The 16,412-nt window shown below is 38.7% G+C and overlaps 2 protein-coding genes across 4 annotated transcripts in view; one reads left to right on the top strand and one right to left on the bottom strand.

The window, feature by feature from the left end:
• LOC133849565 (uncharacterized) overlaps window positions 1-16,412 on the bottom strand; it is a 133,709-nt gene that overhangs the window by 57,191 nt on the left and 60,106 nt on the right. The window lies entirely within an intron of this gene.
• LOC133848348 (uncharacterized) lies at window positions 1,088-8,399 on the top strand. 3 transcript variants are annotated; one of them, XM_062283864.1, is made up of 5 exons: window positions 1,088-1,592; window positions 4,885-5,051; window positions 6,479-6,749; window positions 6,816-8,075; window positions 8,146-8,399. In XM_062283864.1, the coding sequence occupies exons 2-5, from the start codon at window positions 4,887-4,889 to the stop codon at window positions 8,271-8,273; spliced, it is 1,824 nt and encodes a 607-aa protein (XP_062139848.1). In that variant the 5' UTR covers window positions 1,088-1,592; window positions 4,885-4,886; the 3' UTR covers window positions 8,274-8,399. The 3 variants fall into 3 exon arrangements, with proteins under 3 accessions (XP_062139848.1, XP_062139847.1, XP_062139849.1); XM_062283863.1 differs by lacking the exon at window positions 1,088-1,592 and adding an exon at window positions 4,545-4,659; XM_062283865.1 differs by lacking the exon at window positions 1,088-1,592 and having other exon boundaries at window positions 5,037-5,055.

Genomic DNA, 16,412 nt, shown 5'->3' with positions numbered 1-16,412 from the left:
TGTTTGCCACGCTCACTTTCGCTCCCGCCAAGCGATCAAAGTCGAATATCAAGCGTAATTTTGAAGCTAGAGTCAATTTTTGGTACATACAATAATAATTATAGTTTTTATAATTCCTGAAAATTTTGTTGCCAATTGTAAAAGTTAATTAGGAAATACTTTTGTCTGGACAAAAACGTCTACTTACTGGGGGTCTTAGTTGCTATGGCTGACAATCTGGTATATTTCAATGTAGTACTATATCAATATACCAAATATATCTATTGCTATAGCTTTAATATTTTTTCAGTATATTGGTTTGGTATACATATATTTAGTATGTTTGAGGTATATTGAATTCGTATATTTTGAAATAAATTCCGTATTGTTTTGCTTTCATACAAAATGGGTAGCGAGTATCTCACAGTCGAGCACACTCGACTGTAGCTTTCTTACTTGTTTCAAGTATGTTTCTGTGTGTTCACAATTTGATTCAAAGGTATAACAGTCACCTTTTTGCTTTATTTTTATTGAGTAAAGCTGATAATCGTAATTCAATTTTCTAGTTTTCTTAGAACTAAGGTATTGGACATATAGAAAACTGTAAATATTATGATAGGAATCATGTTAGAATTGTGCTGACTCTCGAAAACTAAGTGCTAGCTCATACTGTATGAACAGCAATTTAAAATATCATAGCCGTGATTTTTATTAGGTGAAGTTTGTATTTCAATTTCAATTTTCTAAATTTCTTAGAATTAAAGTATTATAAAGACATCACACAAATGTAAATAGTATAAGAGAAATCAAGTTAGAAATGTGTAGAAAATTGAATTGAAATTGAAAATACCCATAGCTGTCTCTTTGACTTCTCCTTTCTTGAGTGAAGAATTCGTAGAAAATAAATAAAATAGTACAAACAGTAGTAATATGTGCATAGAAATTTGTAGAAAAATATCAAACCTATTCAACTAAATAGCACTGTTGATAAATAGTAGATTATAGCGTCGACTCGCTGCTAGTTAACAGCGCTCTAACAGCGTCCTAACAGCGCTGTTAAATGAGACCTGCACGTCAAGCAGTTGTCGTTCTCTCAATTTCATTTAGCCGTTACGTTGTTTCGCCAACAGCATCGAGCATCGGGCATCGGCCATTGGGCAACGAACATCGTCGGTATTTCAGTTTGTTTGAGCAGCTAAGGGCGTCGAGTCGCCAATTAGGACACATCACAATTAAAAGAGAAAAAGAAACGGAAAAGAAATTGCAATTGAAAACGAAAACGAAATCGTCCCAGAATTTGTATTATTTTTTGTTTGTTTGTTTGTCATCGGATCATCCGGTGTTCAGTGCGTGGCGACCTTCAACTTGATTTTGAGTGCCACGAAAAGTGCAACTGAAAGATGTGACATGTGCAATTAGTGTGTGCGTGTATGTGTGTGTGTGTGTGTGTGTGCGAGTGCGCACAAAAGTAAAAATAAATTTGTTGTAAAGGCAAAGGCGACTTTTTATTAGCCATCAAAGAGATCAGGTGCCAAGTTTCGCATGTGCCAACGACAAGAACGAGGCAAAACCGATTCAAGAGCCCCCACATATCACATCGATATACTGCAATAGTAAGTACATACACTATATATACATATGTACATATGTATATACGGTATGTCTGGTCTATGATTAACGATTACATGACACCAAACTACCTCTCTATGTCCGTCCACACATCGCTACGCCCGTTCACACGTTCTTATCACTCGTGACACTCGTGCGGGCGCCACCACGGCAATCTCTATGAGATCAGCCACGCCGCTCACCTGGCCACTATCAGAGTCGGCTCCATTATTATACCCGCTACCCACAAAGTAAAAGGGTATTATAACGTTGTGCCTATAGGAAACGTATATGGAAAACACAGAGGAGACATTTCCGATCTACTTAATGGGATCGGAAATGTCTCCTTCCTCCTTCTCCTATGGATAATTCTATATCACTACACTATACCACTTACTAGATACCATATCAAAACATTTTTATACCCGCTACCCATAGGGTAGAAAAGTATTATAACTTTGTGCCGGCAGGAAATGTATGTAACAGGCAGAAGGAGGCATCTCCGACCCTATAAAGTATATATATTCTTGATCAGCGTCAACAGCCGAGACGATCTAGCCATGTCCGTCTGTCCGTCTGTGTGTCTGTCCGTCTGTGTGTCCGTCCGTCTGTCCGTATGAACACCTAGATCTCAGAGACTATAAGAGATAGAGCTATAATTTTTTTTCGACAGTATTTGTTATGTTTGCACGCAGATCAAGTTTGTTTCAAATTTTTGCCACGCCCACTTCCGCCCCCGCAAACCAAAAAAATAGAAAAACAAGCGTAAATTTAAAGCTAGAGCTGTGAATTTTGGTATATAGTATAATTACTATAGTAGTTATGATTCCAGAAAATTTGGTTGCGATCAGATAAAAATTGTGGAAGTTATTAAAGAAATACTTTTGTATGGGCAAAAACGCCCACTTACTAGGGCTCTTAGTTGCTTTGGCCGACAATCTGGTACATTGTGCCGTCTATGGTATATTTTGAATGGTGTGCTGTATCGGTATACCAAACATACCATTTGGTATATTTTTAGTATTTTTTAGTATTTTCGGTATATTTTGAAAATAATACCACAATATTTTGCCCTTATTAAAAATGGGTAGCGGGTATCTCACAGTCGAGCACACTCGACTGTAACTTTCTTACTTGTTTTATTTTGAATAGAGATTAATCTTATTTCTCTTGATTAGCAGTTTATTTAGCGCTAGGAATTATATATTAAATTCTATTTTAAGATGATTGCAAAAATAATCGAAATCGTAAGAAAAAAAAAGGATTAAATTAATATATTTTATCGTAAAACAAAAAATGTTTCTAAAATCAATCTTAGCGCTAAATATAGTGCTAATCCACAGCAATATGTTATCAATACCTTTTACTTATTTTTTAAATTGTTTTAGTTTATGAATTTTGATTCACTGTAAATAATGTCACACGCGACATTTTTCGCCAGAGAATTACCCATATATATGCTTGATCAGTTGAAACACGTCCGACCGTATGAAATACTGGAACTCAAAGGCTATAATTTATTTATTGCACTCAGCTGTGCCCACGCCCACTTCCGCCCGACTATCGAAATCGAAAAAAAAGCATAATTTTAAATATTACATGTAGAAAATACAGATGCTGTAGTCGACTTTTAGTTTAGCTTTGATTGTCAATTTGGTATATTTTGTACTCTTTGGTATATTTTGAATGTATTAGTATATCAATATGCAAATTATAGCTAACGGTATATTAATTGTTTTGCTATTGTTTTGCAAATGGATACCGGGTATCTCACAGTCGATAATACTCGACTACAGCTTTCTTACTTGTTATACATTGAACCCGAAAATACTTCGCTAATAAAACTTATGAATTTCAATGCTTGGCGTATGAAAAATAACCAATCTTTGTTGTCAAGCAGATCGAAATGGGGATTGAGATTTGTGAAATTCACACAAAAGGACCTATGATGATGTGAAAAACGGTTTAAAGCCCTCCCCTACATAATCTTATCAATGTTATCACTGATAGCTGATCAATAGTTTCCACTCATACAAGTAACAATGCTCGTTATCTCACTATCTCTATAAATTGTTTGCCTCCAAGTCAAGTGTGTTGTATGAATAGGCACAATATGGTTCATGTTCTATAATCGCCAGCAATATTAATTTTTATGGAGGGTAACTACATAACTAACAGATAAAGATAAGATCAATAAATGACTGCAGCTATTGATTTCATTCATACTAAGAAGTTTTAAACGAAAACACATCTATGGAATTTGTTTTGGTAAATTTCCTTTCAATATCACCGAAAACTTTTCCCATCGTTGAAGAGGGTGAACTTAAGAACTTTCTCGTTCAAGAAATTTGAAATATTCACTCATCTAAGTAAGTTTATAATCTCTACACATCGATAATAATTCGTAGAAACCTTTTAATTTTAATACAGCTTTCTCTATACTATAACTTGTAAAATAATAAATTTTCCGCAACTGATTCTATTAATATTCAATGGCAAAATAATTTGAATAAAGTTTACTCACAACATTCACTCGTAAAATCGCATGTCTAATTTATTCCACTATAAAGCCGCATGTCTTCTAGCGCGATAACTGAGAGGCAATAGATCGCATTAAATTGTGGTGTAGACAAGCAAATCATTGATCAGATCTGAACACTATAGACATATACAATAAAGCTGCTGTTTGCTGTCTCCGATCAGCGTTGATCGGAGACAGCTGTCGTTAAAGCCAGGCCCACATATCGCTGTATATATTGACCTTTAGCATGTTTCTTCAGCAAATAACATATGTAATATATAGTATATTAATATACTGTATAGCCATTGTACCTGCAATGATTCACACACGAAATTAAATTTTTGGCATCGAATTTTTGCGCGCTAACTTTGTGAATTGGAGTCTAGTCATATGACGATGCTGATAAGCGAAAGAAGAGAGATTTGAGCTGTGGTTGCCAAACGCCCCAGCCATGAACCCGGCTCTTCGACTTAGGCTGCGTGACAGAACAGCAGCAAATGAGTCGAAAATCTGGATGCCAAACAGTTCGTTGTTGGGTCTGGTCAGCACAGGTTCTTTTCTCGTTTCTAGTTTCACGTTTCATAGGCGGTGCATCAGCTTTGTGTATTGACAAGTGATCGTTAACTTGCGATTGCCAATTTCCAATGGCAGGGTTGCAAATCATTCACACAAACTGACATCGCTGTAGCTAACAATTGGCGACAAGCATCGAGCCAGCATGCAGTTACGCATCATCAGTACGACAATTTTCTAAACTGTTTATTTTCCTCTTGTAGTTATGGTGCCGACGGAGAAGAAGGTTTATGAGGATACAACACAACCGTTGCCTAAACGAACATGTGGCTACTACAATCGCAAGGATAAAAGCGATTTGGGCGTCGACTTTGTGGCACCTGATGGCGGATGGGCGTGGCTGGTGTGTGTTGCCGCCGGCGTATCCAATGTAGGTGAATGTTAACCACTTTACCTTTTTTATACCCGCTACCCATAGGGTAGAAGGGTATTATAACTTTATGCCAGCAGGAAATGTATGTAACAGGTAGAAGGAGGAGTATATATATTCTTGATCAGCGTCAACAGCCGAGACGATACAGCCATGTCCGTCTGTGTGTCTGTCCGTCTGTCCGTCCGTCCGTATGGAGACTATAAGAGATAGAGCTATAATTTTTTTTCGACAGCATTTGTTATGTTTGCACGCAGATCAAGTTTGTTTCAAATTTTTGCCACGCCCACTTCCGCCCCGGCAAATCAAAAAAATCGAATAACAAGCCTAATTTTAAAGCTAGAGTTACGAATTTGGTATATACAATAATTACTATAGTAGCTATGATTCCTGAATTTGGTTGCGATCAGGTAAAAAATTATCGAAGTTATTAAAGAAATACTTTTGTATGGACAAAAACGGCTATTTACTAGGGGTCTTAGTTGCTTTGGCTGACAATCTGTTATATTGTGCCGTCTATGGTATATTTTGAATGCGGTACTATATCGATATACCAAATATATCATTTGGTATATTTTTAGTATTTTTGCAGTATAATCGGTATATTTTGAGAAAAATACCGCGAAATATATTTCTTTTATTCAAAATGGGTAGCGGGTATCTCACAGTCGAGTACACTTGACTGTAGCTTTCTTACTTGTTTGTGCTGTCTTTTTCAATATGTGTGTTTATACCCGCTATCTATAGAAGGGTTTGTGGAAAGTTATTTTGTACTCTATGACATTTTTTTATTAGTGTAGTCATAGGAATATTTTAGTTATTAATGATAATACCATTCAGCTGCGTTACTTTTTTATACCTGCTACCCATTTGATAAAAGGAATTTATAACCCTACGTATTTATACCGATATTTACAAATCGATTGGTATATTTGAAGATGTTTTCGGTATATGTGTGTCCGCATGTTCTGAACTCTATGATACATTTTGAACGTAGTAATATGTCGATATACGAAATAAAGCTAACAGTAAATTTTAGTTTTATTTCGGTATATTTTAACGAGAACACTGTTTTGTTACTTACTTTTATACCGCTAACCATAGAGTAAAAGGCTTTATCATGTTGATATATGAAAAATATCTTTCGGTATATTTAAGTATTTTTTCAGTATATTTGTGTCTACCTATTTTGAACTCTATGGTATATTTAGAATGTAGTAATACATCGATATACTAAATATAGCTACCGGTATATTTTAATTTTGTTTCCGGTATATTTTGACGATAATATCGCACTGCTTTCAGACTTATTTTAATAGCTGTTACCTATGGAGTAAAAACGTATTATAACTTTGTGTATATTTTTACATCATTACCATACTGCTTTCTTACTTGCTTTTTCGTTTGTTTACTATGTACGTCGACAGCTTTCACTGTATCCTTGCCTGCAACAATTTGGTTTCATGTTCCGAGAACGTCTCAATTACCTGGGCATGAGCAGCTCCCAGGTTACGGCGATTATCAACACGAATCCCGCTGTCTCGGCGTGCACGGGTCTCCTAAATGGCCCCATGTTTCGACGCTTCACCTTTCGCCAGGTGGCCATGGTCGGAGCGCTGCTCTGCTTCACCGGCATCACGTTGACCGCCTTCTGCGAGACCTTTGCCGGCTACATCTTCGCCTATGCGGGACTTTACGGTGAGCTGCACTTTGAATGCTGCACTCTGACTGAACATTAGCTTTAATGACTTGTATTACTCAAAGGGTTCGGCATGGGCATCAGCGTGTCGGCCTCATCGCTGGCTATCAACACGTATTTCCAGCAGAAGCGACGACGTGCCGCAGGCTTCTCGTGGACCATCACAGGTCTGGGTCCCATCTTTCTGCCGTATCTGGTCACCTTTCTGCTAAGTGTCTACGATGTGCAGGGCACGGTGCTGCTCTTTGCCGCCATCTCGTTGCACGCCTTTGTCAGTGCACTGATATACCAACCTGTGCGATATCACACAGCAGCAGCTGCTCCAAAAGGTACAGCAACGACAGATGCAACGCTGATGATGCTGGAGCAGCAGCCGGAGGCGTTGTGTTCACATTGTACACTGCAGCGTAAGCGGGAACCGGGCGGCATCTTCTCCAGCCAATATCTGTGCCAGGACGACGATGCTCAGCGGCCGGGCTACGAGATCATTGAGCCGGGCACTCCGATGTTGTCGCGGGCCAACGATGGCTGGTATGGCTCCAAGTTGTCGCTGAGCTCGGGACGTCTACGCTTTCGCACCATCTCCAGCTCGAAGGATCTGGAGTTGACGCAGCGCCTGCATTCGCCAATTAGCGAGGATCAGCAGCCAGAGGAAGAGGACTTTCTGCGACCGAATAACTTTCGACGGGAGCGCGATGAGTCCAACCTTGAGTCGAAGCTATGCTGCACTTGCTCCGAGCAGCGAGCTCTCTATGCACGCCTTCAAGCGGAGCCAGAACCAGAATCAGAACGCAATAACAATGTGCAACAAACTGATCAAACTGATCAAATGAGTTTCCTGCAGAAGGTGATCACGTTCTTCGATCTGGATTTGCTGCGTGACATCACATTTGTGAATTTGGTCGCCGGCTTAACGATCATAAATTTTGGTGAACTGAATTTCTCCATTTTGACGCCGTTCATTCTCACGGACTTTGGCTTCGACACATCCCAGATTACGGTGGCCATGTCCCTGATGGCCGGCATGGACATCATTATGCGTTTTCTTGTGCCATTTCTCACCGAGAAAATACCCTGGGATAATCGAGTGTTCTTTCTGATCGGCGTCGTGGGCATCGCCATCGGACGCACCATTGTTGCCAGCACAAGATCGTATGGCGTCATTCTTAGTTGCTTTGTGTGGATTGGTCTCTGCAAGGGAGTGCGCACCATTTTCTGGCCTCTCATCATACCCGGCTATGTGCCATTGAACCGTCTCCCCGGCGCCTCTGGCCTCCAGCTGCTCATCTCCGGGCTGTTCACACTCCTGGGTGGCCCCTTTGTAGGTGAGTATTGTTCCTTTCAGTTGCCATTCCCACAAAAAAGATTCTAATTTAGAGCACGCTCTTCCTGCAGGACTTGTGAGAGATCGCTACAATTATTCGGTGGCGTTGCATTGTCTGGATGCCATGACATTTATGGCAGCTGGCGCGTGGGCTCTGGAGGCGCTCTTGCATCGTCGCAGACGCAAAATGGTCAGCTAATCTTGTGATCCCTAGAATTTCACCTATATCATCTTTTTTTTGGTAGACCTAAGTTACGTAAAATAATTAATATACACACATAATGTACATATAGCCATGAAGTACAAGTACATAAGCCACGTTCCATTCAAGAGTTTTTGTTTTGTTTTTAAAGCACTAGCGAAGAATAGATATACATATGTAGGCGGGGTTTATTGATTTAACGTCTTTTTTCACTAAATATTCCAAAATATGGTTTGGGTTTGAGTAAAGGTTAAAATTAATCCTATAAAGTTCTTAATTCTTTCACAGAGCTAGTTTATTTTCATTTTTGGATGTCTTAATTGCTGAGATAAATCACGAAAGTAATTGAACAATTCAATTAAGCAATACGCAAATTATAGTTTAGCAAGAACAATCTTGAGATTGGGCACATATTTTTTTAACCTCAACTGTATGTGTTTATTATAAGCACTTGTATGATTAACAATGCGAAAGATTACCTTAGGGACCCGTCTTGAAACATAAACCTAATAACGTAATTAACTTGACTATTAATGGAATTAGTTTTTTAACTATACATAGTTAATTAGTCAGTTATATATACATAGTTAGTTATATATATGTAGCTTTGTATAATAATATTAATATTATTTATGCCTCTAACTGAAACGTATCTTGAGAATATATGTATATGCCGTCCCCGAAAGATGGTGAACTATACTTGATCAGGTTAATGGAAGACCGAAACAGTTCTTATGTGCAAATCGAATTGAAATTGAAATTGGCGAAAGACCAATCTAGTAGTTGGTTTCTTCCGAAGTTTCCCTCAGGATAGCTGGTGCATTTAACTGTTGTATTTGAGGCCTTAGGGTCGAAACGATCTTAACCTATTCTCAAACTTTAAATTGGTAAGAACCTTAACTTTCTTGATATGAAGTTTAAGGTTATGATGTAATGTGCCCAGTGGGCCACTTTTGGTAAGCAGAACTGACGCTGTGGGATGAACCGAACGGAATCTTACGGTGCCCAAATTACCAACTCATTCAGAAACCATGAAAGCCGTTGGTTGCTTAAAACAGCAGGAAGGTGATCATGTAAGTCGAAATCCGCTAAGAAGTGTGTAACAACTCACCTGCCGAAGCAACTAGCCCTTAAAATGGATGGCGCTTGAGTTGTATAGGAAACCTTGGAGGACTGAAGTGGAGAAGGGTTTCGTGTGAACAGTGGTTGATCACGAGTTAGTCGGTCCTAAGTTCAAGGGGAAAGCTGTAAATTTTCAAATAAAGAAAAGTAACTAAAATTAACATTTTGTCATAAATAAATAGCTTGAATAATTTTGAACGAAAGGAAATACGGTTCCAATTCCATAAACTGTCCTTTTGTTATTAAATATGGGCCTCATGCTGATCCTGGCAACAGAAACGATCAACAGACCGTACCAATATCCGTAGCTGGTCTCCAAGGTGAAGAGTCTCTAGTCGATAGAATAATGTAGGTAAGGGAAGTCGACAAATTAGATCCGTAACTTCGGGATAAGGATTGGCTCTGAAGATTGAGATAGTCGGGCTTGATTGGGAAACAATAATATGGTTTATGTGCTCGTTCTGGGTAAATAGAGTTTCTATCATTTATGGTAGTTTCTTGTTCCCCGGATAATTTAGTTAATTAGCCAATTGTGGAATTTTCTTGGTAAAATTTTTAAGAATACTAGTTGGGCAACCAGTGCTTTTAAATTGTAACGATTATCAATTAACAATCAATTCAGAACTGGCACGGACTTGGGGAATCCGACTGTCTAATTAAAACAAAGCATTGTGATGTCCCTAGCGGGTGTTGACACAATGTGATTTCTGTCCAGTGCTCTGAATGTCAAAGTGAAGAAATTCAAGTACCTCCACTTATCGTACGAAACGATTCTTCAGGTGCGTAAAATGGGATCAATTTTGCAAAGCGTTAATTTTAAAATGAGATAACAAGAAAGTAAGCTTCAACTATGTCTTGGCCAAGACATTGCATATTTGGAAATTGCCGTAAAAAGGTTATCTTAAAATCTTTTGAGTTAGTATATTTAAATTAATAATTTATGTAAGTGTATAAGAAAGTATTTAAGCAAAGCCCATATAACGCTCTTTTTGCTGCGAATATTATTTTGCTTCAGCCCAGTGGTCGAATAAATAAATAACATGTACTGTTGCATATTTTTAAGATCAGTTAAATTACAATTATTTTTGAAGTGTCAACTTAAGATACACGCGCTTATTGCATACTTTTAGTATCTCACAAATAAAGGTAATCAGGGGTAACACCACTGCACTATGGGGCATTTTCCATTTTATCTGGCATTTAATATTACGAGTAAACCATAAGAGATTTTTTACTGCAGTTTTTGGTATTATGTTACTATATTCTCAAGGAATGTATCATATAAAAGTAGGCGTGGCATTACCGCCCACAAAAATCTGAAAAAAAATTGAATACTACGGACACCTGTGGAGTTAGTATTATAAAATTTTTACACCAATATGTACTTACCTTTCAGAATTCGACACGCCCATTAAAAATTTCCGCCCTCAAAATTTTGAAAAAATTTAATATTTTGAGCAATTGAGCCATTCTTGGCAGACATAATATAAATCCTAGCCCGGATGTGCACTGCAAATTGTGCCGATCGGATCAAAAACATGGAAGTTATTCACAAAACATTGCTTCAGACGGCCCTTCTCACTATTTCCTACAGAGCACAAATCGGTGTTGGAAAACATGAGGTTCTCTGAGAAAAATAAGAATTGCGCCAATTGTGCGGAAAATTCAGAAAAAGACAACTATTGATGGATTAAGAATTAATAACACTGCAACATACAGTTGAAGTTATTGCTAACTTATGCTAACTTCATTTTCAAAATCCTTTCCAAAAGCTTTTAAAAAAATTACAAAATATTAGTATAAACACACACAATTTGATTAATTATTTACATTTTTTACGAAATTATTATCCATGACTTCTTTTTGTATACCCGCTATCCATAGGGTAGAAGGGTATTATAACTTTGTGCCGGCAGAAAATGTATGTAACAGGTAGAAGGAAGCATCTCCGACCCTATAAAGTATATATATTCTTGATCAGCATCAACAGCAGAGACGATCTAGCCATGTCCGTCTGTGTGTCTGTCCGTCTGTCCGTATGAACACCTAGATCTCAGAGACTATAAGAGATAGACAGCATTTGTTATGTTTGCACGGAGATCAAGTTTGTTTCAAATTTTTACCACGCCCACATCCGCCCCCCGCAAATCAATAAATTCGAATAACAAGCGTAATTTTCAAGCTACAGCTGCGAATTTCGGTGTATTCAATATAAACTATAGTATTCATGATTTCTGAAAATTTGATTGCGATCAAATTGTGGAAGTTATTAAAGAAATACTTTTGTATGGGCAAAAACGCCGACTATCTGGTATATTGTGCCGTCTATGGTATGTTTTGAATATGGTACTATAACTATATAGTACTATATATCATTTGGTATAATTTTAGTATATTTGTATTATTTGTATATTTTTAAAATCTCATATATATATCTCACAGTCGAGCACACTCGACTGTAACTTTCTTACTTGTTTATTAATAGCTTTCAACATAAATAAATGAATAACAAAGTTCACTTAAAAAAAAATGCGAACTTAGCGCGCGTGCTTTTGGATCCAACAGCTGACTTTACAGCTGTTATGCTCAAAAGAGCTGGTATATATACATGTTTTTGGTATGAGCCATAACAGTTTTATGTTCTGTTAATGCATTGACATTAACATTCTTCTAATTGGAACATTTTTCAAAAACGCCTAAATTCCAGCTAAAATAGAAAATGCCCAATAGTGCAGTGGCTTTAAGTTTTAAGAACATGCAAGATTTCATAAAATAATTATTAAGCATATCTTAAAAATGTTTTCACAAAACATGGTCTCACAGCTCTTTACTAGAGATTAGTCTCTAAAGAGCTCTTTATACCCAATACCGTTGGGTAGCGGGGGGTCTCAGAGTTGAGCACACTTGACTGTATTTTTTATGTTCTTAAAAAAAGCTTAAAAGTGTGCAATATTTCGTTCTCCAATCACAAATTTGTATGGCAGTAAATTTTATTTATTCGCCTGTTGCAATTCTCAAGTGGTTCTGGATGGGAGCTGGACACTATCACTCTCAATGCGTGATGGCGCCGCAATCGCTTGTCCGCAGCGGTGTCATTTTCGCGTCAGATTTGGATTTTTTTGAAGTGTGAAGTCTGATGAGATCGATATATCTTGACTGTATACTATCAACTTACACCGTTATATTTGATCTTGGCTTCGTTAAGCATAGTCTCCAATCTTGTCAGCCTGGACTCGGTATAACACGCAAACATCGCCGACGACATGCTATATATAAAAGGTATTTGATTAGCATTGTAATTGTGATCATTTGCATAGTGTAGTAGTACTCACTCTCCAGGTTTTTCAGTTTTATCCACTTATCTTCGGTCATCTTATGCCTGAAGATCGTCATCAATGTCTCGACAAAGGGAGCCCAAGCACGTAGCTGCTGCACTTTTGCACACTATGGTGAGTCCTTAATTACTTCCATAACCTCATCTTCCGTGTCACCCATAGTTGGGTTTTTTGATTACAGCTTTTAATGACATGAAATGAAATCCAAATTTCCAAATTTTTTCAGAAATCACAAATACTATAGTTAATTCTGTATATACTCGTACAAATTGTCTATTGTATATAAAATTCGCGATTCTAGCTTTAAAATTGCGCTTGCTATAGCTCTATCTCTTATAGTCCCTAAGATCCAGTGTTTCATACGGACAGACAGACATAACCTGATTGTCTTGACGGGGTCCCCGTTGCAGGTTCAAGTCGCCACGAGTACGCTCGAGCGATTTGCTGAACCACATGGGGGACGCTGCATTCGCATCTAAGCCACAGATAACCGGATTGCTACCAGCAAGTAGTAGTACGAGTATGGAATTTAAATACGCAATGTACGGCTCCAACGCAGTGTTGTATTGGCAATACACGGAGCTCAGGAGGATTGAGTCAAATCTTCCAGTGACACTCACGCATACGCCAAAGTCCGTGATGAGCGACTCAATCGGCATACAGATGGCATCCGGGTCGTCCAAAAAGATGGCAGCCTTCGAACGCCGATCACACGCATTCCGGACGGAATGCTCGTAATGCCGTGAGATCTGTCGACGAACGGTTTCTGCACCAAAGCGAACATGTGGCGGGAATCTCGCACCCGAGTTGCAAACTCGATGGTAGCGGCTCGACCTCGACCACAATTAGCTTGGATGAAGCTCAACATTTTACCGACCACGGCTTCGACGCCATATGCACCATCTTCTTGAAGGCCGACGGCGAGAACTCCTCCTTGAAGTGGTTTTCATAGAGCTCGTCCATGAAAACCTCCGGGATGATCGCTGTGTCCACGTCGAACACGGTGATCTTCGACCTCACTCCACGGTTGGGCTCAACCTCCAGGCCGACCTCATTGAACTTCGCGTTGACCACCACTTTATTGATTTCGTTCCTTGACGGCGTACGGATAACGGCGCCACCGCGCTTCAGTTCACGGACTTCGTGAACCCTAACGCCCAGAGCTGGAGCAACTTGGCTCCTTACCTTATCCCAACACTGTCGGGTCCTTGCTCGTCACCACAGCCGACCACGTTTCAACGGGCTTCTTGGCTGCAGGAGCACTTCTAGGCGCGGCCATCGGGCCAACGCCGGAGACAGCTCTGGTGGCGGCACCACTCGCATTTGGGGCCGTGAAGGGCGCAGCAGTTTGTTGGCATAGCGCAACTTTCGTCTCTAGGACGGCATTACGCACAGCTAGCGCGGTCACCAGCTCGCTAAGCCTGGCAGTTGCCTCCAAGACGGCGATGGCCGCTACTGGCGCCAGTCCAGCGTGCAGCACAGCGGACCTCACCGTCTGGTCTGAAAAGCTAAAACTGCCTCACCCGTGTGGTTGGCGGGTCTTAGAATTCCTCCACAGCATATCCCTGCTTGTCGTTTGAGGCGACTAAACGGAAAATTCTTTTTGGGCTGTCAGTCCCGAGCCGAAAAGCTAAAACACCGCTGCTTGTCGTACGAGACGACTAAACGGGGTTGCTAGTCCGTCTGTCCCGAGCATATAGCTAAAACTGACTCACCCGTGTGGATGACGGGTCTTAGAATTTCACCACAGTGGACCCCCACTTATCGTACGAAGCGATTCTTGAGGTGCGCCACCAACGCTAACTGTTTAAACTTTAGTTTTGAGAAGAGCTTAGTAAAATTGTCTACATCCTTCTTAAAATGGGATAAATTTTGCAAAGCGTTAATTTTAAAATGATATAACAAGGAAGTAAGCTTCGACTATGTCTTGGCCAAGACATTGCATATTTGGAAATTGCCGGAAATTAAAATTATTAATAATTGTATAAGAAAATATTCAAGCAAATGCCATACAACGCTTTTTTTGTTGCGAAAATTATTTTGCTTCAGCCCTTTATCCTGCATAGTTTATTTATCTTTCCCCTGAATGAAATATATTTGCCTTTTGTCTTTTTTTGCAAAGAAAGGTTTGAAACTTTCTTTAAAAAAATCAGTTGAACGGCAATCGGCTGTTTCCCACAAAAAAAGGTGATGCCACCTTTTTAATGGATTTCATTCCGGTTATTCCAACAATTTTTTTTTATAAATTTTTAGCAACAAGTAAGAAAGCTACAGTCGAGTGTACTCGACTGTGAGATACCCGCTGCCCATTTTGAAATGGTTTATTTGGTATATCGATATAGTACCGCATTCAAAATATACCATAGACGGCACAATATACCAGATTGCCAAAGCAACTAAGACCTCTAGTAAGTAGACGTTTTTGCCCATACAAAAGTATTTCTTTAATAACTTTCACAATTTGATCGCAATCAAATTTTCAGAAATCATAAATACTATAGATTATATTATATACACCAAAATTCGCAACTGTAGCTTGAAAATTACGCTTGTTATTTTTTTATTGAATTTATTGATTTGTGGGGGCGGAAGTGAGCGTGGCAAAAATTTTAAACAAACTTGATCTCCTTGCAAACATAACAAGTGCTGTCTATCTCTTATAGTCTCTGAGATCTAGGTGTTAATACGGACAGACACACAGAGGTACAGTTGGACATGGCTAGATCGTCTCGGCTGTTGATGCTGATCAAGAATATATATACTTTATAGGGTCGGAGATGCCTCCTTCTACCTGTTACATACATTTTCTGCCGGCACAAAGTTATAATACCCTTCTACCCTATGGGTAGCGGGTATAAAAAAAGAAGTCATGGATAATAATTTCGCATGTTTGTACTATATCTTAAATGTAAAAAATGTAAATAATTATTCAAATTGTGTGTGTTTATACTAATATTTTGTAATTTTTTAAAATCTTTTGGAAAGGATTTTGAAACTGAAGTTAGCATAAGTTAGCAATAACTTCAACTGTATGTTGCAGTGTTATTAATTCTTAATCCGTCAATAGTTGTCTTTTTCTGCATTTTTCCGCACAATTGGCGCAATTCTCATTTTTCTCAGAGAACCTCATGTTTTCCAACACCGATTTGTGCTCTGTAGGAAATAGTGAGAAGGGCCGTCTGAAGCAATGTTTTGTGAATAACTTCCATGTTTTTGATCCGGGCTAGGATTTATATTATGTCTGCCAAGAATGGGGTCTCTTAAATTGCTCAAAATATTCAATTTTTTCAAAATTTTGAGGACGGAAGGGGCGGTGAAAATTTTTAATGGGCGAGTCAAATTCTGAAAGGTAAGTACATATTGGTGTAAAAATTTTATAATACTAACTCCACAGGTGTCCGTAATATTCAATTTTTTCAGATTTTTGTGGGCGGTATTGCCACGCCTAGTTTTCTATGATACATTCTTTGGGAATATATTGTAGTAACATAATACCAAAAACTGCAGTAAAAAATCTCTTATGGTTTACTCGTAATATTAAATGCCAGCTAAAATGGAAAATGCCCCATAGTGCAGTGGCTTTAAGTTTTAAGAACTTGCAAGATTCCATAAAATAATTATTAAGCATACCTTAAAAATGTTTTCACAATACATGGTCTCACACCTCTTTACTAGAGAC

Source organism: Drosophila sulfurigaster, chromosome X (assembly GCF_023558435.1).
Source record: "Drosophila sulfurigaster albostrigata strain 15112-1811.04 chromosome X, ASM2355843v2, whole genome shotgun sequence".
NCBI lineage: Eukaryota > Metazoa > Arthropoda > Insecta > Diptera > Drosophilidae > Drosophila > Drosophila sulfurigaster.
Note: the sequence above shows the minus strand (reverse complement) of the source record. Positions and strands in the feature narration are given on the sequence as shown.

What these genes read in the sequence shown, in the direction of transcription:
- LOC133848348 (XM_062283863.1), top strand. Translation starts at nt 4,560, where the DNA reads ATGAACCCGGCTCTTCGACTTAGGCTGCGTGACAGAACAGCAGCAAAT. An exon ending in GTTGGGTCTGGTCAGCACAG is followed by an intron (nt 4,660 to 4,884) that starts GTTCTTTTCTCG and finishes TTCCTCTTGTAG; the next exon opens with TTATGGTGCCGACGGAGAAG. An exon ending in CGCCTATGCGGGACTTTACG is followed by an intron (nt 6,750 to 6,815) that starts GTGAGCTGCACT and finishes TATTACTCAAAG; the next exon opens with GGTTCGGCATGGGCATCAGC.